The sequence below is a fragment of the Balaenoptera musculus genome, chromosome 10 (genome assembly GCF_009873245.2).
Source record: "Balaenoptera musculus isolate JJ_BM4_2016_0621 chromosome 10, mBalMus1.pri.v3, whole genome shotgun sequence".
Taxonomy (NCBI): domain Eukaryota; kingdom Metazoa; phylum Chordata; class Mammalia; order Artiodactyla; family Balaenopteridae; genus Balaenoptera; species Balaenoptera musculus.
In genome coordinates, this window is record NC_045794.1 from 82,696,890 (window position 1) to 82,723,290 (window position 26,401).

Sequence of the window (26,401 nt, forward strand, 5' to 3'; positions counted from 1 at the left end):
TGGCATAAGAGAAACAGGATGTGTCTTCAAAAAACTCAGAAATACCATTTCTCCTATTCTAAAGAAGATCTCTCCCTCTCCTCCCATTTAACTAGGGACTTCTGGCCAATGTCTTTACCTTTCCTATCTTCCTTCACTTCTGTCTCAGAGGAAGCATCCATTCCCCTCATTAAAGCTAATCCTCGTGCTCGCTTTGGCAGCACATATACTAAAATTGGAACGATACAGAGATTAGCATGGCCCCTGTGCAAGGATGACACACAAATTAATGAAGTGTTCCATATTTTTATTGTATAGCATAGGGAACTCTACTTAATGCACTGTGGTAACCTAAATGGGAGGGAAGTCCAAAAGGGAGGGGATATCTGTATGTGTATGGCTGATTCATTTTGTTGTGCAGTGGAGGCTAACACAACACTGTAAAGCAACCATACTCCAATAAAATTTTTTTTAAAAAAGCTAATCCGGGGGGTCTGGGCAAGATGGCGGAAGAGTAAGACGCAGAGATCACCTTCCTTCCCACAGATACAGTAGAAATACATCTACACGTGGAACTGCTCCTACAGAACACCCACTGAACATTGGCAGAAGATGTCAGACCTCCCAAAAGGCAAGAAACTCCCCACGTACTTGGGTAGGGCAAAAGAAAAAAGAAATAACAGAGACAAAAGAATAGGGATGGGACCTGCACCAGTGGGAGGGAGCTGTGAAGGAGGAAAGGTTTCCATACACTAGGAAGCCCCTTCGCGGGCGGAGATTGCGGGGGGCAGAGGGGAGAGCTTCGGAGCCACGGAGGAGAGCGCAGCCACAGGGGTGCGGAGGGCAAAGCGGAGAGATTCCCGCACAGAGGCTTGGCACCGAGCAGCGCTCACCAGCCCGAGAGGCTTGTCTACTCACCCCGAGAGGCTTGTCTGCTCACCCGCCAGGGCGGGCGGGGACTGGAAGCTGAGGCTCGGGCTTCGGTCGGATCGCAGGGAGAGGACTGGGGTTGGCTGCGTGAACACAGCCTGAAGGGGTTAGCGCACCACAGCTAGCCGGGAGGGAGTCCGGGAAAAAGTCTGCAGCTGCCGAAGAGGCAAGAGACTTTTTCTTGCCTCTTTGTTTTGCAGTGCGCAAGGAGAGGGGATTCAGAGCGCTGCCTAAACGAGCTCCAGAGACGGGCGCGAGCCGCAGCTATCAGCGCGGACCCCAGGGATGGGCATGAGACGCTAAGGTTGCTGCTGCCGCCACCAAGAAGCCTGTGTGTGAGCACAGGTCACTATCCACACCGCCCCTCCCGGGAGCCTGTGCAGCCTGCCACGGCCAGGCTCCCGTGATCCGGGGACAACTTCCCCGGGAGAACGCACGGCGCGCCTCAGGCTGCTGCAACGTCGCGCCGGCCTCTGCCGCCGCAGGCTCGCCCCGCTTCTGTACCCTTCCCTCTCGCCCGCCTGAGTGAGCCAGAGCCCCCGAAGCAGCTGCTCCTTTAACCCTGTCCTGTCTGAGCAAAGAACAGACGCCCTCAGGTGACCAACACGCAGAGGCGGGTACAAATCCAAAGCTGAACCCGGGAGCTGTGTGAACAAAGAAGAGAAAGGGAAATCTCTCCCAGCAGCCTCAGAAGCAGCGGATTAAATCTCCACAGTCAACTTGATGTACCTGCATCTGTTGAATACCTGAATAGACAACGAATCATCCCAAATTCAGGAGTGGGACTTTGGGAGCAGGATATATTAATTTTTCCCCGTTTCCCTTTTTTGTGAGTGTATATGTGTATGCTTCTGGGTGAGATTTTTGTCTGTATAGCTTTGCTTTCACCATTTGTCCTAAGGTCCGGTCCGTCCGTTTTTTTTGTTTCTTTGTTTGTTTTTTTACTTAAAAATTTTTTGTTCTTAATAAATGTTTTCTTAATAATATTTTCCTTATTTTCTATTTTTAAAAATTAAAAAATTTTTTTTCTTAATAAGTTTTTTGATATTTTTTACTTTAAAAAATTTTAAAAAATTTTTTCTCAATAACTTTCTTATTTTTAATTATAAAAAGTTAATAAATTTATTTTAAAAAATTAAAAGACATTTTTCTTAATAAATTTTTTCTATATAATTTTTTTCTTATTTTTTATTATAATAGCTTTATTTTATTTTATTTTATCCTCTTTCTTCCTTTCTTTCTTTCTATTTTTTCTCCCTTTTATTCTGAGCCAGGTGGATGAAAGGCTCTTGGTGCTCCAGCCAGGCATCAGGGCTGTGCCTCTGAGGTGGGAGAGCCAACTTCAGGACACTGGTCCACAAGAGACCTCCCAGCTCCACGTAATACCAAATGGCGAAAATCTCTCAGAGATCTCCATCTCAACATGAAGACCCAGCTTCACTCAACGACCAGCAAGCTACAGTGGTGGACACCCTATGCCAAACAACTAGCAAGACAGGAGCACAGCCCCATCCATTAGCAGAGAGGCTGCCTAAAATCATAATAAGGCCACAGACACCCCAAAACACACCACCAGACGTGGACGTACCCACCAGAAAGACAAGATCCAGCCTCATCCACCAGAACACAGGCACTAGTCCCCTCCACCAGGAAGCCTACACAACCCACTGAACCAACCTTAGCCACTGGGGACAGATACCAAAAACAACGGGAACTACGAACCTGCAGCCTGTGAAAAGGAGCCCCCAAACACAGTAAGATTACCAAAATGAGAAGACAGAAAAACACACAGCAGATGAAGGAGCAGGGTCAAAACACACCAGACCTAACAAATGAAGAGGAAATAGGCAGTCTACCTGAAAAAGAATTCAGAATGATAGTAAAGATGATCCAAAATCTTGGAAATAGAATAGACAAAATGCAAGAAACATTTAACAAGGACGTAGAAGAGCTAAAGAGGAACCAAGCAACGATGAAAAAACACAATAAATGAAATTAAAAATACTCTAGATGGGATCAATAGCAGAATAACTGAGGCAGAAGAACGGATAAGTGACCTGGAAGATAAAATAGTGGAAATAACTACTGCAGAGCAGAATAAAGAAAAAAGAATGAAAAGAACTGAGGACAGTCTCAGGGACCTCTGGGACAATATTAAACGCACCAACATTCAAATTATAGGGGTCCCAGAAGAAGAAGAGAAAAAGAAAGGGACTGAGAAAATATTTGAAGAGATTATAGTTGAAAACTTCCCTAATATGGGAAAGGAAATAGGTAATCAAGGCCTGGAAGCACAGAGAGTCCCATACAGGATAAATCCAAGGAGAAACACGCCAAGACACATATTAATCAAATGATCAAAAATTAAATATAAAGAAAACATATTAAAAGCAGCAAGGGAAAAACAACAAATAACACACAAGGGAATCCCCATGAGGTTAACAGCTGATCTTTCAGCAGAAACTCTGCAAGCCAGAAGGGAGTGGCAGGATATACTTAAAGTGATGAAGGAGAAAAACCTACAACCAAGATTAATCTACCCAGCAAGGATCTCATTCAGATTTGATGGAGAAATTAAAACCTTTACAGATAAGCAAAAGCTGAGAGAGTTCAGCACCACCAAACCAGCTTTACAACAAATGCTAAAGGAACTTCTCTGGGCAAGAAACACAAGAGAAGGAAAACACCTACAATAACAAACCCAAAACATTTAAGAAAATGGGAATAGGAACATACATATCGATAATTACCTTAAATGTAAATGGATTAAATGCTCCAACCAAAAGACTCAGACTGGCTAAATGGATACAAAAACAAGACCCATATATATGCTGTCTACAAGAGACCCACTTCAGACCTAGAGACACATACAGACTGAAAGTGAGGGGATGGAAAAAGATATTCCATGCAAATGGAAATCAAAAGAAAGCTGGAGTAGCAATACTCATGTCAGACAAAATAGACTTTAAAATAAAGACTACTACAAGAGACAAAGAAGGACACTATATAATGATCAAGGGATCGATCCAAGAAGAAGATATAACAATTGTAAATATTTATGCACCCAACATAGGAGCACCTCAATACATAAGGCAAATACTAACAGCCATAAAAGGGGAAATCGACAGTAACACAATCATAGTAGGGGACTTTAACACCCCACTTTCACCAATGGACAGATCATCCAAAATGAAAATAAATAAGGAAACACAAGCTTTAAATGATACATTAAACAAGATGGACTTAATTGATATTTATAGGACATTCCACCCAGAAACAACAGAATACACATTTTTCTCAAGTGCTCATGGAACATTCTCCAGGATGGATCATATCTTGGGTCACAAATCAAGCCTTGGTAAATTTAAGAAAATTGAAATCGTATCAAGTATCTTTTCCGACCACAACGCTATGAGACTAGATATCAATTACAGGAAAAGATCTGTAAAAAGTACAAACACATGGAGGCTACACAATACACTACTTAGTAACGAAGTGATCACTGAAGAAATCAAAGGGGAAATCAAAAAATACCTAGAAACAAATGACAATGGAGACACGACAACCCAAAACCTATGGGATGCAGCAAAAGCAGTTCTAAGAGGGAAGTTTATAGCAATACAAGCCTACATCAAGAAACAGGAAACATCTCTAATAAACAACCTAACCTTGCACCTAAAGCAATTAGAGAAAGAAGAACAAAAAAACCCCAAAGCTAGCAGAAGCAAAGAAATCATAAAGATCAGATCAGAAATAAATGAAAAAGAAAAGAAGGAGACAATAGCAAAGATCAGTAAAGCTAAAAGCTGGTTCTTTGAGAAGATAAACAAAATTGATAAACCATTAGCCAGACTCATCAAGGAAAAGGGGAGAAGACTCAAATCAATAGAATTAGAAATGAAAAAGGAGAAGTAACAACTGACACTGCAGAAATACAACGATCATGAGAGATTACTACAAGCAACTCTATGCCAATAAAATGGACAACCTGGAAGAAATGGACAGATTCTTAGAAATGCACAACCTGCCGAGACTGAACCAGGAAGAAATAGAAAATATGAACAGACCAATCACAAGCACTGAAATTGAAACTGTGATTAAAAATCTTCCAACAAACAAAAGCCCAGGACTAGATGGCTTCACAGGCGAATTCTATCAAACATTTAGAGAAGAGCTAACACCTATCCTTCTCAAACTCTTCCAAAATATTGCAGAGGGAGGAACACTCCCAAACTCATTCTACGAGGCCACCATCACCCTGATACCAAAACCAGACAAAGATGTCACAAAGAAAGAAAACTACAGGCCAATATCACTGATGAACATAGATGCAAAAATCCTCAACAAAATACTAGCAAACAGAATCCAACAGCACATTAAAAGGATCATACACCATGATCAAGTGGGGTTTATCCCAGGAATGCAAGGATTCTTCAATATATGTAAATCAATCAACGTGATACATCATATTAACAAATTGAAGGAGAAAAACCATATGATCATCTCAATAGATGCAGAGAAAGCTTTCGACAAAACTCAACACCCATTTATGATAAAAGCCTTGCAGAAAGTAGGCAAAGAGGGAACTTTCCTCAACATAATAAAGGCCATATATGACAAACCCACAGCCTACATTGTCCTCAATGGTGAAAAACTGAAACCATTTCCACTAAGATCAGGAACAAGACAAGGTTGCCCATTCTCACCACTATTATTCAACAGAGTTTTGGAAGTGTTAGCCACAGCAATCAGAGAAGAAAAAGAAATAAAAGGAATCCAAATCAGAAAAGAAGAAGTAAAGCTGTCACTGTTTGCAGATGACATGATAATATACATAGAGAATCCTAAAGATACTACCAGAAAACTACTAGAGCTAATCAATGAATTTGGTAAAGTAGCAGGATACAAAATTAATGCACAGAAATCTCTTGCATTCCTATACACTAATGATGAAAAATCTGAAAGTGAAATTAAGAAAACACTCCCATTTACCATTGCAACAAAAAGAATAAAATATCTAGGAATAAACTTACCTAAGGAGACAAAAGACCTGTATGCAGAAAATTATAAGACACTGATGAAAGAAATTAAAGATGATACAAATAGATGGAGAGATATACCAGGTTCTTGCATTGGAAGAATCAACATTGTGAAAATGACTCTACTACACAAAGCAATCTACAGATTCAATGCAATCCCTATCAAATTACCACTGGCATTTTTCACAGAACTAGAACAAAAAATTTCACAATTTGTATGGAAACACAAAAGACTCCGAATAGCCAAAGCAATCTTGAGAATGAAAAATGGAGCTGGAGGAATCAGGCTCCCTGACTTCAGACTATATTACAAAAGCTACAGTACTCAAGACAGTTTGGTACTGGCACAAAAACAGAAATATAGATCAATGGAACAGGATAGAAAGCCCAGAGATAAACCCACGCACATATGGTCACCTTATCTTTGATAAAGGAGGCAAGCATATACAGTGGAGAAAAGACAGCCTCTTCAATAAGTGGTGCTGGGGTAACTGGACAGGTACATGTAAAAGTATGAAATTAGAACACTCCCTGACACCATACACAAAAATAAACTCAAAATGGATTAAAGACCTAAGTGTAAGGCCAGACACTATCAAACTCTTAGAGGAAAACATAGGCAGAACACTATATGACAGAAATCACAGCAAGATCCTTTTTGACCCACCTCCTAGAGAAATGGAAATAAAAACAAAAATAAACAAATGGGACCTAATGAAACTTAAAAGCTTTTGCACAGCAAAGGAGACCATAAACAAGACGAAAAGACAACCCTCAGAATGGGAGAAAATATTTGCAAATGAAGCAACTGACAAAGGATTAATCTCCAAGATTTATAAGCAGCTCATGCAGCTCAATAACAAGAAAACAAACAACCCAATCCAAAAATGGGCAGAAGACCTAAATAGACATTTCTCCAAAGAACATATACAGATTGCCAACAAGCACATGAAAGAATGCTCAACATCATTAATCATTAGAGAAATGCAAATCAAAACTACCATGAGATATCATCTCACGCTGGTCAGAATGGCCATCATCAAAAAATCTAGAAACAATAAATGCTGGAGAGGGTGTGGAGAAAAGGCAACACTCTTGCACTGTTGGTGGGAATGTAAATTGATACAGCCACTATGGAGAACAGTATGGAGGTTCCTTAAAAAACTAAAAATAGAACTACCATATGACCCAGCAATCCCACTACTGGGCATATACCCTGAGAAAACCATAATTCAAAAAGAGTCATGTACCAAATGTTCATTGCAGCTCTATTTACAATAGCCAGGACATGGAAGCAACCTAAGTGTCCATCATCGGATGAATGGATAAAGAAGATGTGGCACATATATACAATGGAATATTACTCAGCCATGAAAAGAAATGAAATTGAGTTATTTGTAGTGAGGTGGATGGACCTAGAGTCTGTCATACAGAGTGAAGTAAGTCAGAAAGAGAAAAACAAATACAGTATGCTAACACATATATATGGAATCTAAGGAAGAAAAAAAAAAAAAGGTCATGAAGAACCTAGTGGCAAGACGGGAATAAAGACACAGACCTACTAGAGAATGGACTTGAGGATATGGGGAGGGGGAGGGGTAAGATGTGACAGGGTGAGAGAGTGGCATGGACATATATACACTACCAAATATAAAATAGATAGCTAGTGGGAAGCAGCCGCATAGCACAGGGAGATCAGCTCGGTGCTTTGTGACTGCCTGGAGGCGTGGGATGGGGAGGAGGGGAGGGGGGGAGACAAAGGAGGGAGGAGATATGGGGATATATGTATATGTATGACTGATTCACTTTGTTATGAAGCAGAAACTGGCGCACCATTGTAAAGCAATTATACTCCAATAAAGATGTTTTTAAAAAATCCATTGTCATGCTAAAAATAACGTTATCAGTGGATTTTTTAATTAAATATATTTTGTTCAATGCAAAAAAAAAAAAGCTAATCCTCCACTTGTGCTCTTTTTTCTATCATGTTCTGCTTCTTGAATTTTGCTCATGAAGTATCTTCACCATTTTCTTGCATCTTCAATTTCAGTCTCTTCATTGGATCCTTCCACTCTCCATAAAAATACACACCTTTTCACTATCTACCAAAACAAACAACCATAGAAACTTTCTGTGAACCTGCTATCATTTCAAGCTTCTATCCCATATCTCACTTTTTCTTACTCCACACTTTATTAAATATCATCTTCCCTTTTGAAAGCAAAATTTTTCTCTATTCTGTTACTGCTATATCCTCTGGCACATAGTAGGCAATGCCTGGCACAGAGCAGGTACTCCATAAATACATGGTGAATGGATAAATTGATTATTATAATTGTACTGGCTTGGCATTCCTCTTGTAACTAACTGCTTCTTTACAGACTTCTTTTCCAGAAACTACCTGAATAGTCTTTATTCAGCTTCTTCTCTCTCACTATAGTCTCTTTCTTGTAAACCCATCTGTTTCCATGGCTTCATCTCTCACTTCTCTGAGCTAGCACCATTTAAGTGGCACATCCTAAGAGAGACTTCTCCAACCCTTCATTCTCAAACCCAAGAACCTGCTTTTTTCCTTTATACCACTTACTGCAATTTGTAATTTTTGTTTGTTTATATGTTTATTTTCTGTCTTCGCACCCAGGCTCTCAACTCCATAAGAGTAGGGAACAAATTTTCTTGTTGATGTAGCATGTGCCTGTTATCCTCCTCAGAAGGCTGGAGGGGATATGGTGTCCTGAAAGGGAAACTAGGAGGAAGGAAACGGAGTTGCTACGGTGGTAAGTGAGACAGATCAGGGAAGGCCTCCCTATTAAGGTGACATTTGAGCAGATACCTGAAGAAAGTAGAGGAGGAAGTCATGCAGGTTAGTAAGGCAAAGGCGTTATGGTAGGAGCACACACAGTGTGTTCCAGCAAGAGCAACGAGGCCACTGTGGCTGAAACTATATGAAAATGGCAAAGAGTAGCAGGAGGTAGCTTCAGGGAGAGTGGGACTAGGTCAGATAAGACACTGTCAGCCACTGTAAGGAGTGTGGCTTTTGTTCCGAGTGAGCTGGAATACCAGTGAAGGTTTTTGAGCAGAAGAGTGATATAACCTGATTTAGTTTAATGGGATCACTTAAGGCTGCTTTGTTGAAAATAGACTGAAGGAGTCTGTTATGGACTGAATGCTTGTGTCCCCCCCCAAATTCATATGGTTGAAGCCCTAAACCCCAATGTGACCATATTTGGTGATAGGGAATTTACAGAAGTAATTAAGGTTAAATGAGGTTGTAAGGGAGGGAACCCAATTCTATGGGATTGGTGTCCTTATCAGAGGAGGCGGAGAAACATCAGAGAGCTCTCTCTTCTCTCTCCATTTGTGCACAGAAGAAAAGAGAGTTTGAGGACACAGGAGAAGGCAGCCATTCTACAAGCTCTCACCAAGAACCAATTGGCCAGAACTTGATCTTGGACTTTCTAGCCTCCAGACTGTGATAAAACAAATGTGTGTTGTTTAAGCCACCCAGTCTATGGTATTTTGTTATAGTAGCCCAAGCAGACTAATACAGAAGCAAAGGAAGAAGCAGGGAAACCAGTTAGGAGGCAAGAGATAATCAAGACTTGGGCTCTGGTGGTAGTAGTGAAGGGAATGAAAAGTACTGAAATTCTGGATATACTTTGAGCACAAAGCCAATAAATCTGATGAAGAACTAAATTAAAATGTGGAGAAAACCCTAAATGTTGGGGGCCAAACAACTAGAAGGACAGCGCTACCATTTGCTGAATGGGAAATATTAGAAGATGGACAAATTTGGGGAGAAGGGGTTATGGAGGCTAAATACTCAGTTTTTGAAATGCTGAGTTTGGATGCCCATTAGCATCAATAGACATGTCCAGCAGACACCTAATTTAGAGTTTAGGGTAAGGTCCAGGATGAATAAATAAAATTTTTATTGTTAATAAAGATGTCATTTGAAGCCAAGAGACTGGATGAGGCCAACTAGGAAGTAAGTAAAGATAGAGAGAAAAGAGGTCTAAGTACTAGACCTGGGAGACTCAGATGCTTAGAGATCAGGAAGATGAGAATGGTTAACACAGAATAGGGACGTCACAGATTACATTATTAGTCCCTCCTATTGCATGCCCTCTGCCATACAACACTGCAGCTCTTTGCACTAATGTGGGTGGAGTATATATCCCTACCCATTGATTTGGAGCTTGGTTTGTGACTTGCTTTAGCCAATGGATGATAGCTAACATGATGCAAGCAGAGGCCCAAAGTGTGCTTGCTTGGTTGGGCTTAGGCCATGTCCTGGCTAGTCCCAGGAGGAAGATAATAAACACACGGAGCAGAGCTTCCAGACTAACTTACAACATAAAACAAAGCTGCCCCAGCTGACCTGTAACTTAAGAATGAAAAAAAATGCTACTGCTTATGAATGTGTGAGATTTCTGTGCTTATCCTACAGCAGTATTGTGGCAATAGCTAAGAGAGAGCAACAGAGTTACAGAGTTCCAATGTAAAGTTTCATTGGGAAGGAATGAAAATAAAGTCTGGCTCAGGAAAAAAGGAGTATGAATCTACAAAAGAGGACAGAAAAACAGAAAGACTTAATTCCTTAGGCAACTAGTGATAACAGGTTCATGAGGCCTTGCAGATTTATCTAGCTGCAACCTAATGGCAGGCAATCAAAATCTTAGGCTCAACCTAAAATAATACTGAGAAGGAACAGCCAGTGAACTACATGAGAACCAAGAGAGAGTGGTATCTCAGATGTTCAAAGAAAAAGAGTTTTCAAAGAGGAGGGAGAAATCAACTTTGTCAATGCTGATGATAAATCAAGTAAGATGAGGACTAAGAACTGGCTATGGATCTAACAATATGGCAGTCATTAAGTTACCTTCACCAAACGAAAAACAAAGAATTTTAATAGAGTAATAGAGTTGGAATGGTTTCAAGAGAGATGAAGGAAAGAATTTGATATGAGTAAAAACAAGTCTTTCTAAATATGTTGTCATTTTTTTTTAGTCCTGTGAGTATTACTTCCTCTAGAATATGTTCTTTAATTTCACCCTGTAGTCAGCAAGGTAGATCTTTGCAGGGGGCTCTTTTAGAAACGTGACAAGAATGACCAGGTGTGGGATTACCACTACATTCACCAGAATGTCAGTTACCCATTCTCTAGCTACTGCTAACAAAAATTGCTTGTAAGTCATTTATTCTGTGCATTAAGTCTACAATAATTTCATTTATTTAAAAATAAATAATAAATATGTTGCCATAAAGAGGATCAGAGAAAGAAGAAGACAGCTAGAGGAAAATTCAGGTTCAAAGGAGAGGGTTTTTAAAGATGGGAAATATTGCAAACATCTTTGTGTCCTTCAGGAAATAATGCAGTTAAGAGGGGGAAAACACTGTATTAAGAGGGAATATTTGCCAGAGCAATGTATCCCAAGTCGACAAGAGGGGATAGGAGTCAATGCACAAGTAGAGAAGTTAGCCTCAGATATAACCTAGAAAGTTAATTTAAAGCAAGGAAGGAAAGCAAATATACACATATTGACAACTGTGGAGGTGAGAATATGTGATTGTTTTCTGTTATCTCAGTGAAATAAAAGCAAAGTCATAATCACAGAGGGATGACAATGAAGGAGTGTTGAAGTTTTCGGAAAGAAGAGAAATTTAAAATAATCATCTCAGGAAGTAGAAGAGTAAGTGCAATCTTCTCGTTTTGGGCTTCCCTGGTGGCTCAGTGGTTAAGAATCCGCCTACCAATGCAGGGGACAAGGGTTCGAGCCCTGGGCCAGGAAGATCCCACATGCCGCGGAGCAACTAAGCCCATGCGCCACAACTACTGAGCCTGCACTCTAGAGCCCACATGCCACAATTACTGAAGCCCACATGCCACCACTACTGAAGCCCATGTGCCACAACTACTGAAGCCCGCGCACCTAGAGCCCATGCTCCGCAACAAGAGAAGCCACCGCAATGAGAAGTCTGTGCACCGCAATGAAGACCCAATGCAGCCAAAAATAAATAAATAAATAAAATTTTTTAAAAAAGAGTAATGGATTATTAAAATGTAAATCTATCCATTTAGGCACATATTTCTCCTGCCACTGTAAGCACTTTGAGAGCAAAAACTGTACCTTACTCAGCTTTGCACCTTAAACAGCTCCTAGCATGCTAACTTGTATTCTTATTATTAATTTCTGTAATTTTACCTTCCTTTCCTTTTACATTCATATAAAACCCAATTTCTTAATACTATGCTAGTGCTTTAACTCTTTGAGTTTTAATAAGAGAAACACACACAGTTAAAGCACTAGCGTAATATGACACTATCACCACCTAGTTACCCAAAATCAGGTTTGAAATCCATAGAAATAATTGCTAATTTCAAAAGAATCTTGCCAATTAAACCCTACTTTCTTAATATCTTAATATGATTGATTCTCTTTACTAAGAAATTTTTAATGCTAAAGGATTTATAAGTAAATATATACTATGAAATTCAACCAAATAGGAATTAAATTATTTTGCTCACTAGTTCAAATAGGTGTTATAATTCAAAATTGCTCAGAAAGAAATGAAGCAGAAAACAAAACTTCTACAAAAAGTACACACATAAATGCTGCATTTAAAAATATTTGTAATTAAAAGAAAAGATCCTCCAAAGCCATCTCTAAATTTTGAAGAATTATTCATAATAACTTGAATGTAATTGAAGTCTAAAAATGTATTACTGTGATTTACCAAAAGGATTACTTTTAATACTGTTAACTCCCAACTAGTTAACAATTAATGAATATTAAGCCACTGAAACAGTTTAAGGTTACTAACTGGTATTGTTCACTCTCAGCCAGTGAGAATATCAACAAATCTCTACTTCAAATTAATATTAAAAAATGTTATAGTGAATCTGATGGTAAAACTAGGTTAATTTGACAGTTAATTTGAATAACATAAAAAATTAAATAATCACAAAAAAGCATAATGAGATGCCAAAAAGTGTTTTATATGAACAAAGCAATAATAATAAAAACAAAAAATCAACTAAGGCTAACTATATCTGATGGAAGAGTCAAGTCATTGAGATGTATTGTAGAAATATGTTGGGGCTTCCCTGGTGGCGCAGTGGTTGAGAGTCTGCCTGCCAATGCAGGGGACACGGGTTCGAGCCCTGGTCTGGGAAGATCCCACATGCCACGGAGCAACTGGGCCCATGAACCACAGTTGCTGAGCCTGTGCGTCTGGAGCCTGTGCTCCGCAACAAGAGAGGCCGCGATAGTGAGAGGCCCGCGCACCGCGATGAAGAGTGGCCCCCGCTTGCCGCAACTAGAGAAAGCCCTTGCACAGAAACGAAGACCCAACACAGCCATAAATAAATAAAAAAAAAAAAAGGGGAGGAAAAAAAAAAAAAATAAGGTAGAGAAAGTTACTTTAAAAAAAAAAAAAGAAATATGTTGTCAGCTCTACTTCCTGGAACCTTCAAGATTAAATTATAGAGTGAGCATCAGTGAAAGAGGTATAGCAACCAAAATGTTGCCCATCCTGCTCGGGTACCTGCCCTGATGCTTCTGATTAAGTGTTCACGTATTCTGAACATATTGTGTCCCTTTCATCTGATTGTGAGTAACAAACCAAATTCTATCAGGGGCCAAGTAGAAAAATCTAAAGGAATGAATCATAGAGAGAGGCTGACATCTTAGAAGGTATATACCCCATCGGGAAGTATTTAAAATTCAACATTTTAAAACACTGTTTTAGCCAAATAATGCATATCTGCAAGCTAAATTACACCTAAAATTCAAAGTCCTTTTAGACTTTCAAGGTCTTCTTCAAACATCACTCTTCAATGTCTTCCCAAGTTCTCCCTCTTTAAATCTATGTTTTTCTCACCTATATCTTCAGAGCACTTCGTCCTAGCATTTATTTTAATATGTCATGTAACAGGAGTTATTCTTGCAAGTTTTTGTGTTCTCCACCAAATTTTGGGCACAGATCTTTTTTATCTTTAATTCTCCAAAAGCACAAAATCAGTGTTTTGCATAAAAAATATAAATTTATAAAATTGAATCTGAACTTTTACCTTCCTAGTCATGGACATAAAGTAAATTATTGTCTCAAATAGCCACAGTTTAAAGTCCTTGGTTATAAGGCAATCTGTGCAATAAAGTTTAGAAATATTCCAGAAGTGTTAATGAAAGCAATAAATCTAGATTAGAGAAATTCAACATTTAGACAATAACAGTCTAGCTTGTCATTAAACATACTTTAAAAAAGTAACTTTGTTAGTCACCTATAATAAATAATAAACATGTATCTATCTCATTTCAATACCCCTTTGCAAGCAAAGTTTTTTTTTTTCTTAAATATGAGGGCTAAAAAAAATTCTTCTGCTTATTTCAAGGCTGCCAAAGTAGAATAAGCATTTAGAAAAGATATTACAAATATCTAAACACAAATAACACAGGCAAGGTCGAAGGAAAATGCTGATTTCAGGAGTCCAGCCTGAAACCTAGGATATAGGCCTAGGATTTTTAAAACTTAAAAAGAACAAAAACAACAAACAAAAAACCTGAGAGACACAGTATCACCTCAACAACTCCTAGGAAAATAACCTCACCAGTTGAGCACTAATTCCACCTTGAATGTGTAGATTAGTTTACAAAACTGTCTGCATTTATTACCTCTGGGTATTCACACCCCTTTCATAATTCACACCCTCTTCTAATTGAAAGGTAGAGTCTGTTTTCTTACCCCTTGAATTTGGGCTGCCTTTGTGACGTATTGCCCAATCAAACATGGCAAAAGACACAATATGTTTGTTCCAAAGCTAGACCTCAAGAGGCCTTGTAAAATCCTGTTTCTCTCTCTCTCTCTCTCAACCATGTCAACAAGCCCAAGGTGGCCTGCTTGATTATGAAAGACACACAGCAGTCTCACCCATTACGGCAGGTAACAGCCAGTCACTCCCTGAACCACAGACACTTAATTGATTTACAACTGACCCAAGACACGTGAGAGAGCCCAGTCAGGACAGAAGAATTGCCCATATAAGCTAAGACTAAACCATAACCTCAGAATTATAAACTAAATAAATGGTTATTGTGTTAAGCTGCTAAATTTTGGTACAGTTTATTATGCAGCAATAGCTTATCAATACATAGGGGAGAAAAGTCATAATCTGACGGGAACCAAAAGGATCTCTGGAAGGTAAGTATGTTGTCAGTGACTTGGGGGCTAAAAAAAAAAAAAACAGTCATAAAAGGAGAAAATGGAAAAAAAAAAAAAAAAAGAAAAGCTAACCTTGGAATTAGGGCTAACGAGACAGATAACAAAAGCAAGTTGCTTTTCCTTGTGGAGAAACAAAACCTATCCAAACGTTATCTGTCCTTCAAAGCTCAACTCAAATCACACCTCCCAATAAATTTTTTTCTTATTGCCCTTAAACATAGTGATCCTTCCTTTATTAGCCATGTATAGAGGTACATGATTGTGGAAAGAGGCCTGGACTTAAATCAGTAAGTCTAAATTCACATTCTGGGTTTACGAGCTATGTATCCTTAGGCAAGTTTCCTAGTCTTTGAATCTGATTCCTCATCTCTGTACTGGAATTTAATAGCTCTCAATCCCACAGGATAGCTGTGAGATTTGTATTCTAAATGTGTCAACATATTAAACACAAAGTACAACTCAAAAATGTTAAAGTGAATTTTGTTCCTTTCATTCATTCATTCATTCATTCAACTTCGACTGGACTGAATTCCTGGTGTGTCAGGCTGTGTGCTAGATACTGGGAGAAAGGAAACAATTACTAAGGAGACCACACACAACTGCCATCTAGTAATAATTTTTCATGTGTATAGCCCTCAAGGTAGAATGAGGTTAGAGATCATGCCTTATATTTCTTCATATTTTCCAGCGGTGTGGTGGGGTACTTTGAATTTAGTAGTTACAAAGATACATGTAGACCATTTGACCAATTAAAAATGGTAAGATTTCTTCCTGTAAGTTTTAACATCTGTATCTCAAAGCAAAAACAAGAAGCACCATTGCTTTTGAAGCATAGCTAAAAGAAGACTCACTTGACAGCTCACATCCATTTCCTGCTTCCAGCAGCACCTGAACAACTGCTTTGTGACCATTGCGTGCCGCAAGGTGTAGTGGTGTGTGCTTTCGAGTGTTGCAGCTCATTAAGTTAGGGTGTGCACTGATGATCATTTGACCACTCTAAGCCGTCCATAGAGGGCTTGCCAGGTCCAGAGGAGTTTCCAGCTTGCTGTTCCTGATGTGTAGGATAGGTTTGAGCTCTTCCAGGAGAACAGCAACTACTTCTTGAGTGTCCATACTGAGCTGCACAGTGTAAGGCGGTTTCATTTTCATTGTTCTGTTAAGACAAAGACATAAAGTGCAAGTTTTCAGAAATTCAATCCTTTATCAAAACCTATATACAGTCATTTAAAACCTGAGATGCTTTGAAAATGTAAGTTTAAGATTTATCTGTTTTAATAAGTATGCCTAATAGAATTTTATATTTGATACTAGTACCTATCATTTATTACACCAAAAATATCACATTTTATTTTTATTACTTCAAATGAAAAAAATCAAACTTTTCCCTACACTATATATTCCAACTTCCAAGAGTGATAAATGATTTAGCCATGTTAGTCAGTAGCCCTGCTGGGCCCAGATGGTCAGTGTTATCTGCACTGTGCATCGTGCCTCCATGACATTTGTTAATGAGAGAGATTAATAAGAATTATAATAACTTTTAACAGACTGGCTTTCCAAAAGATAGCTGAGATAGTACATTCTTTGATAATGAAAGATTTACAGGAAGGCTTCCCAAGTTAAGTTTCATTTTATCTTTCGTTTAAGTATAAATCAGTGCTGCTTTTGCAAAGAGAACAGACATACTGGCCCTAAGATTAAACCATATCTTTTTGAAATATAATCATGGATTGAGAAGCAGACCATACCCATACCATACAAGTTATAAGGAGTATCACAGTATTACACGTGTAGCTTATAAGTGTTTCAGTTGAAAATCAATGAGATTTTCCCAGGAATTTAGCAGAATAAAAAATGTTACAATGGAGAAAACTGAACCCAGTTGCAAGGGAGATGTACCTTTCAGATTCTTTGGGCAGATGGTGTAGGTATATGCAGTATGACTATGTCAGGAGGCAGAAGGGTCAATCAGGAGAAATGTGAACAAGAAATTTTAGTAACAAAAATGCAATGTCCTAAATGAGGGTTCTAGAGAGCAAGGGAGGATGTCATCATCAGAGTCATCGTCATAGCTATCGCTATGTGCCAGGCACAGTTTCATGTTTACTCATCTAATCCTCACTAGGAGATAAATATTATTATCATTATCCCCATTTTACAGATGAGGAAACTGAGGTAGTAAGTAGTTGAATAACTGCCCTTCAATTATACAGCCATTTAGTATTGGGGCCAGAATTTGAACCTAAATAGCCTAGACCCAAAGTTGGTACTTTTAATACCATCTTCCACAATAGAAACTATTACTACTACCATTTGCTGAGTGTCTAAAAACTTTACATACATTGTCTCCTTTAACTCTTACAAATGATCCTACAAGATTGGTATTAACATCTCCACTTCATGGATGAGGAAACTAAAATACAAAAAAGTTAAATTACATGCCCAAGCAGATTCAGGATCTTTTGGAACCTGTATCCATCAGAATCAAAAACCCATTTATGCTCTTCCCACTGTACCACACTGCCTGCCATGTGTTTCTTTACTGCCAAAGAAGAAAAACATGGAACTAGTGATCTGAAAGCAGAATTTCTATAGATTTTGCCCAAAAGAACACCAACTGAGTTGAAATAGGAAGTAGCTGCTTAGATAGCTGTTCTAAGGGTACAAACCCAAACAAATCTTATTGTTCCAGAAAGCAACTCAGCCTTGCTCTGGATGATAAAACAATGCAGATAAGTAAGTTGAGAGTAGAGAGAAGACTTGAAAACTTAAAAAGAGGAGTGATGGGGAAAAAAGCACAGAAAAGTCTTCTTACTACTTTACTTTCCAAAACAAGTATCAGAAGAGGGCATTTGAAGGCCAAACGCAAAGGAAAAGCTACTCCTTGAAGACAGTCAACAAAAAGTTAAGATATGACAGATGGGAAATCCAGCTGGAGGTATTGTTTTTTCCAGCATTTTGGGGGAGCCATTCCTGTTCTTAGTTTAAATGTGTTATCATAGTCTATTTCCTCACAGACTGACAACATAGAGGCTTGCACTCCCTGATTTTATTATCTGGCCAAGTTTTATAAACCTGATTTAAAAATCAATCTTATTACCTTTAACCATGAAAATATGTTATAGAAATATGTCTCCTGACCAAACCAAATTTCCCATTGGTTGAAAAGAGATTCAATCTCATTTTTTAAGATATAGTACCTCTTTGAGGAAAAGAAAAGTAAATTATGAAACAATACCTCAAAGACCTCTCTACCTTTGCAAAGGCCTTAGCCTAGGAAATTATAAGTGCAAAATAGAAAGTTTTCTATTAACTCCAGTTATCACTGTTCAGATCTCAAGAAAAAGTTATTTCAATCATTCAAGACTTACTCAGGAGAAAATGTTCATAGAGTTTATCCATAATATCGAACACACACTTGGCTTGTCACGTCAGTGAAGACCACAACTGTGCTACCTTTACAAAAGGCATGGTTGTATACTCATGTCCATACTCACTAGTGGTCTAAAAAAATCCAATTTGAAATAAATAGGCTGTGATAAAGCACTAATTAATAATTGCTATGCCTACATTAAACATTCTTAAACTGATTTGAATTCCTTCTTTTTTTACCAGACGAGTGTTCTCTGAAAAATTAGGACACTTCCAGACAATGGGTGGCAGTATGAAACTGGCTAACAAAAGCTATTTACCAAAGATCTTACTTCAAAGTCAAACTAATGGAAACTATCTAACACTAGTTGGATTTGAGTTTTGGTGAATGGCAAGGGAATATACTTATAAGGCTCCTCTCGTTTTTGCTCTAATGTTAAAATAAAGAAGAAAAGAGGAAGAGAAGGTGGAAGAAAAGGAAAGAGGAAGGAAAGGCGGGAGGGAAACGAATATACAGAGAAATATAAATTGAAAACATACATAACATCAGAAGAAAGGAAATAAACCTGTTGACAAAAGACAGGAAGGATGTGGCAATTATAAAAACCAAAATCAGGGCAGAGTCCACTTTATTTTCAAAATTATGTCACCCTAAGTTGACCACTAATTCTAAGGCAGTATAAAATGGTGATTCAGGTTGAAGTGCTAACACGTACTTATTAGCAACAATAAATCACTCTATCTCTCTTATCTTACTGTAAAATTAGAATATTACCTTCCCTATAACCTTAGAATACAGCTTATAAATCAAAGGAGATAACATATAGGAAAATTCCTTATAAGCTTTAAACATTAAAACATAAGGTAGAATTACTTTTAAAGAAAGTTGTATTAGAAACCAAAGACAGCATTCAGAAATCAGAATGAAACCCTGATAATTATGCATAATTTTAACATTATAACATAGTGTATTACTGGTTAAAAGCTTGGGCTTTGGATCAGAAAAACCTGAATTCAAATACTGGCTGCATTTCTTAGAAGCTGTGATATCATGGGCAAGTTACTTAATCTCTCTAAGGTACTTTCCCCATATATAAGGTAGGAACAGTAATTAATACCTACCTCATCAGGCTGTGGTAGAGCTTAGAAAGATAATGTAGATGAAGTACTCTGCACAATGCCTGGCATATAGTAAACACTCCATAAGTGATACGATTTACCACTTAGAATACCAATGTGCTATTGTGGAGGGCTCTGGAATTACAGAGATCTGAATACAAGTCTCAGTTTAAGTCACTCAGTAATGTGTGAACTTAGAAGGGTTACTTAGCTTTACTGAGCCTGATTTCCCATCTATAAAATGTAAGTGATAAAAACTCACTTCAGAGGATTGCGAGAACTAATTAAATAACATATCACAGGTAAAAGTGCTTAGCACAGTGCCTGGTTATCATGGGTCTCAATAAATGTTCATTACCATTTTCATTCCTGCCCTCTATTGCTTAAATACATAAAGGCTTATAATTAATTAGCATATTTCTGTACCATTCATGGGGAATAAAGAAATAAAGCTAAAATCAAAATTTACCTGTGAAAACAAAATTCCTACATCAGAAACTTTTAGAAGAAATGACATTGAATGAGAGAACTATGTCAGCACTAAAAGCGTATATACATAATAACAAACAAAAAAATACTGAAAGCATGGTATTAAAAACCTCAAGAAATTTCAACTTGTTTCCAATAGAAACCACAACCTAAAGCAAGAGAAGTGAAAAAGGAATTCTGAAGTCCAATCACCTCAAAAAAACCTTTTTTATATTTAAATTGATTTATTCAATATCACAAAAAATGTTTCTCTTTAAAACACACCATTACAGTTATATGCCATTTAAAATATTCAGCTTTCAAATGTGAATAAATTCCAGGGTTTTTCTTTCTTATTTTCATGTCATTTTAAAAATATTGTTTGGAGAAACTAACATTCCCTTGCTTAACCTTGGTTTGTTTTTCCATCTTATTATTTCAGGTTTGCTTTGGGGCATTCAGACAGTTTTAAGAATAACCACCAGATGGCTCATTCCACAAATGATCTTTTAACTTGGTTTTCTGAGGAACAGACAGCATTCTCATAAATTTCCTTTTAGCATGATATGCCAATAAAGATAGCCATATCTGTCATTTTTTATAGATTTGAATTAATGAGTGTATTCTCATAAAAAATATTCTGTATTTTGTAACCTGTAAACAGACATTTTATTGTGATAAATATTAATGACAGTGTTCCAATTAATAAAACATTTTTCTTGATTAGTTCTTTATACAACTGCGTTTTGATGTAAGAAAAAAATATACATTTTTCTTCCCTTTGCTGTTCACAGCTGGCAAGTGTTACTTTTTATTCTTTAATCTGAATTTCAGTCAAAGGTCTGCAAAGTCTGTACCCATTTGAACAATATGCTAATTGTACTTCATTAGATGTGCTTACCCTGGAGTAACCTACTTCCATTGATATTGGATAACTGCCAACCTGCAGCTTAATGCCATATTTGTAATTCAATTGTTGGACTACATGCTGGTTTTCAAATATAGTTTTACAAAATGGGAACAGTAGGGGGCATGCAGAGCTCAAGACGTTTGTTATCATACTGTACTAGAGGACTGTATTTTACTTTCTGGAATCTGTGTTCTTATTTATTTAGAATACCGAGAATGGCATTACTTTTTAAATATATGCATTATATGTAACATGGATACTATGTACTTGCAAATATTTTGACTTTATATATCAGTATCGTCCTGCTGCTGTGTTTTACTCAACTTACTCTGTGTGTGTGTGTGTGTGTGTGTATATATATGTATGTGTAGATATAGATATATAGATATAATCTCTACACATACAGGAAATTTTTAATTTAATATGTGACTAGCAACTGTTTACATTGTATTTTGCATTTTAATTCACAAAATTGTACTTAATGTGAAAGTGCTATGTAAATGGTAAAGCATTATGCAAATGATAGTTGTCACCATTTTAGCATTTAAAATTTTATTAAGAAAAACTAATTCACATTACAAATGTGAATTCTGTTCTATCTTTAAATATTCAATAAATATAAAATGGATGCTTACGTAAAGCAGGCAAAAATACTACAACTACTTCCTTTATGGGGGATTTTCTTGTTAACAAATACCTTTACAAATGTCCAACTTAGTGCCAATGTACCATATACAAATGCCAAAGAAGTTTTCAACTTTCTCCTTTAGGAAATTCATCAGTAGAAAGGTCTTTGGCAGGGTAAAGATAGAAATAATCGATTTTTCAATGTGTCTTGGCTCCGCAAAACTCTCGAAAAATCATAGCATGAGCAAATATTTGTCAAAGGCACCTGTTCGTTGACTCTGGAATGCGATGGTCCATGATGAATAAGAATCTTCACAATTTCCACATCTCCTTTCCAGGCAGCCAGGTGAATAGGAAAATAACCTTTGTTGTCTGCTACATTTGTTGATGCCTCATATTGAAGCAGTTTGAGAACTATGTCCCTAAGAAGTAGAAAAACCAAAAGAATACAACAGAAAAGAAAATATGCTGAACAATGCAGCATTTATTAAACAGATAATTATAAAAGTATACTAGATACTGGCTGGCAATTTAGAGTAATCATTCAAGGTACTGAGACATACAATTGGGTTTAGGAGTTTGCCTCTTCAACATTTGGCTACTTTACTTACCTGGAACAAGCCACCACCATACACACACAGAGCACTGACTAACCATAAAACTACCTAATAGAATTCATTTCAGCAAAATTTATCTAATTTTATTAACTGAACGAATTTAGTCAAATAACTTAAAAGAATACCTCCTCTCATCTTTTTCAAAAACGGAGTATTTCCAGATAACCTGTATCTGAGATTTAGTCTGAAGGAAGAGTTGAGGTGCAAGCAAACTCCCTGTTTACAAAAAAAAGTTATCATACTACCAAGAGACATTTAGGGAGTTTACACATCATTGCTATAGAGAACTGGAATAAGGGATTGAAGATACATATAAAAGAAAGCAGCACAGTAGGAAAGAGACCCTGCAGTATAAGCCCAAGGTTGAAAAAAAAATTTAATAACTTTTAGCCATGGCACAGAACATACTTTGAATGTGTGTTGTTCATACTTGTGCACTCTTTCACCTTCCTCCTCCAAGGCTAAGAAATGATTTTAAGAGGGAAATTCATTTATGAGACAAATTCTATCACTGACGCAGTTTCTAATGATAAGATTTCAGAGAAAGTAAAAATAAACCTCATTTTAACATTTCTTTTCTAAAATCAGTATTATTTTATAAGCTTTGAATTTAAATGACTTGAATTTAAAGTCCCAGCTATGCAAACTATCTAGTGATATGACCCCTAGAGTATTATTTAGTCTCATTTTTCTTTTTCTTTCCTGTAGAAATTAATATAAATAATAATAATAGTGCCTATTGCTCAAGACTGGTAAGAACAGTAAACGAGAACATAAAAGAGAAGCCACTCAATAAACAGTAAAACACTATACAAATATTAGTTCTTGCCCCAAATAAAAATAAAATCCTTTAAAAGTAAAAATGCTTCCTTCAAATCACCTTTGGCAAAAACAGTCTGAAAATCAGAAGGAAACCTGAAGTTTGTCCAGTTTCTATGCTTCTTCTCACCTCTCTGCCACGTAAAAGTTGTTATATAGGGTCATCCATTCTGAGATAAATAACTTACAAAGTGGTAAAAAGAATTCAATACTTATGAATAGCAAAAGCAGCTGAGAACCAGAAGATCTGGTTTGAAGTCCCAACTCTCTACTAGTACTTACTAACTTGGCTACCTTGGATAATTCAAATAACCTCTGTCTCTCTTTCAGATATTGTTAAAATAGAATTTAGAGATTACATATTGTTGCCGGTCTCAAAGGGTTGTGGTGTGAATCAAATGAGAAATGAAAATGACTGTAAAACTGTATACAATCAAAAACTATTCTTAAAGCAGTTTGCTGCAAGATTGAACAATTCTAGTGATCTTTTTTTAACTGAAATATATCAGCATTTAAATAAAAGTTAAAATAATACCAAAGGAAGCACAGTTAAATACCTGGATGTAACAAGTAGAATTTATCCTACAAAAAAACAGCCTTCTCCAAATTCATATAGCAAGAAAGACAATTATGTGAAGGGTTTTAATTTCATCCCTCAAAGCCTAAACAAACAAACAAAAAAAGTCTGAAATTTCTAAAAGCATTTCCTTTCTAGGAGTAAAAAGTTTGATGGGATCATCAATACTATTTTCTTTTACTCTCACTCAAACCATTCAGAATTTCATCTGTTATTTGGCTCAATTTTTGTTGACATTTTCTAATAATGTATGTGATATGCATTCATTCTTTATCTATCAGGAAGATGTATGATATAGTGAAAAAACTGACTAACAGTGATCATTTGTATTGTATAGTATTACTATCATCTAATATCTAAATCAGAAAAGAAATTATCTTTGGCAAACACCAAGCTCCTAAATAAATACTATTATTTTTATTTCAGTTTTTTTAAAGTTTATTCATTTTATTAAATAAATATCTTATTAAATTTATTTTTAAATTTAAATTTATTTTAAAATTTTTATTTAAGTTGAGCCTTTCACCTTATTTAGAGATACCAGCTAATAAACTGGCTGAGCTCAGATTTCTAATGTGGAAACATATCTGTGAAATATAAAGTTATATCTTTGATCAAATAAGTGCCTGTTAGTCTTAATGAATCTTAAGCAAAATATTAATCAATATAGTGTCATTAATTTCTTATGATTGTATATCCCTTGTATATCACAAGCAATATGTATTATATAGCCCTTTTTCATCCAGGCTCATCAAGAGCAAATTAAATTTCAGGTACTTTCTTTAATGTCTAAACAAGAAGAGTAGTTAATACAGAATCCCACCAAATCAAGGATTTTTTCTTTTTTTTTGAGATATAATTGACATATAACATGACTTTAGTTTCAAGTGTACAACATAATGATCTGATATATGTATATATTGCAAACTGATCACCATAATAAGCCTAGTTAACACTTATTTTTAAATTTTTATTTAAGTTGCATCTTATATCTTCCAGAGGTATCCAGAAATGAATATTTTGACCATACTTGGTTACCTGGCATGAAATATTAAGTTATGTTAATGAACACTGTCTACAGAATAGCAAGCAGAGAAGTAATCCCTATAGCTTAAAGATAAAGTGGCATTCTTTCTTAACAGCATTTGATAAATAAGAAATGTTCCAAAACACTAAATAAATGTAGTTGATGAGATCACAGGAAAAATAATTCCATTTCCCAGGAACAAAACAAAAATATCAAATTAAATTTAATAATAATCCAACTTAAATCACTGCAACATTTTGTAGCTTGAGGCTAATATATGTAAGTTCAGGTAAAAACAGGAATTCTAAAAAGTACTGATTTTTGCTACTATGTTTAATTTGTTTCATTTTCTGACAGACATAAATAATACTTCTGATTAATATGAAATGTCTTTTAAGAAGTTCAGTATATGTTCTGAGCAAAATTAAATTAATTGGGAAGATTCAACACTCAAATTTCTTTACCTCAACAGCAAGTTTCCCTATAATTAACCAAAGACATTTATTTTGTTCCATCCTCCTGTGTTTGTTGGTAATGCAAAGAATTTTGAAATAAATGTAAATCATCTTCATATGGATGTAGTATTAACAAACTAATGAAATTCTCAAATTCATGAAGGCCCTCTTGATTTCACACTTTCTTGAAGATTTTACTTCTCTTTAATGAAAATAAAGTTGCAAATGTGTTCAACATGGTCAAAAGCCTTTAGGACAATACACTCCATTTTCTAACTGGAGCTCCTTTATATACTGAATTCACTCTCATAGATTTCCAGATAGAGTGAATAAAGCCAAAGTTTAACTAGTTAATATCCTTATCCAAGAAAGAAGCAATCAACCAAAGATATTTGTAGGTGACTCAAAGGGTAATTTCATGGACTAGATTATACAAATTTTTAGAGGAAGTACCCTTCTTTCATTAGAAAGCCTACTCTGAGCAAATCAAAAGTGCAGCAGATAGCTTACTGTGTGGATTCTAGATACAATTTGAGATACAATTTGGATTATAGATAATGGAGTCTAGGATTCAAACATTAAATATTTAAAGAATGAGAAGCGAGAATAGAAAATATTTTACACCCTGCACATATCAAATAACATACATATTTCAAAGATAGAATAACAGTTTAGTAGTGACATTTTCCAAAACAGTAGCCAAGAATTACAATGTACCCAACATAGTTTAATGAGATGGAACTTTAAAAAAAAAAGGAGCAAGTTGCTAAGAAAAGAAGGAGAATCGAAATGAAACATGAATATACAGGTTTAGTAAAACCTTACAGGGAATGATAAGATTACTAGTTAAAAAGACAGGGGGAAAGGAAAGAAGAAAGAAAAGAAGGACAGAGGAAGAGAGAGAAAGAAGAAAGGCATGAAGAAGGAAGGAAAGAAAGGAGGGAGTAAGGGAAGGAGTGAGGGAAGGAGGGAAGGAGGAAGGAAAGCTGGCTAATTGGAAGAGAATTAAGTGAATCAAATTTGCAGTAGAAATATGTGAGAGAGACAATGAATCCTCCGTATTTTGAAAAAGAGAAACATCTCTAGCCTATCTATTGAAATAATTTATTTATAATCATCGCTAGTTAAATTTGTTCTACTGACCATGTTTTTTCTATCATTTGAAGGTAAAAATTTTCTAATCTGTAATTACAAATGACTCAGAAATCACTGAGAGTACATTACATTTTCTATTGTGTCC

At 36.5% G+C, this 26,401-nt stretch overlaps 2 protein-coding genes and 1 non-coding gene across 3 annotated transcripts in view; 1 reads left to right on the forward strand and 2 right to left on the reverse strand.

Moving 5' to 3' along the window:
* ANKS1B (ankyrin repeat and sterile alpha motif domain containing 1B) overlaps nt 1-16,165 on the reverse strand; it is a 953,137-nt gene extending 936,972 nt beyond the window's left edge. Inside the window, exon 1 of the mRNA XM_036866270.1 lies at nt 16,022-16,165. Coding sequence (XP_036722165.1) covers nt 16,022-16,081 — 60 coding nt within the window. The 5' untranslated portion in view covers nt 16,082-16,165. The remainder of the gene's footprint in view (nt 1-16,021) is intronic.
* Nucleotides 185-288, forward strand: LOC118902968. Its single transcript, XR_005021678.1, has one exon. It is a non-coding gene; the product is annotated as a U6 spliceosomal RNA (small nuclear RNA).
* Nucleotides 16,123-26,401, reverse strand: part of LOC118902195 (ankyrin repeat and sterile alpha motif domain-containing protein 1B-like) — a 191,366-nt gene continuing 181,087 nt past the window's right edge. Inside the window, exons 3-4 of the mRNA XM_036866282.1 lie at nt 21,932-22,088; nt 16,123-16,323 (exon numbers count right to left, since the gene is read on the reverse strand). Coding sequence (XP_036722177.1) covers nt 16,135-16,323; nt 21,932-22,088 — 346 coding nt within the window. The 3' untranslated portion in view covers nt 16,123-16,134. The remainder of the gene's footprint in view (nt 16,324-21,931; nt 22,089-26,401) is intronic.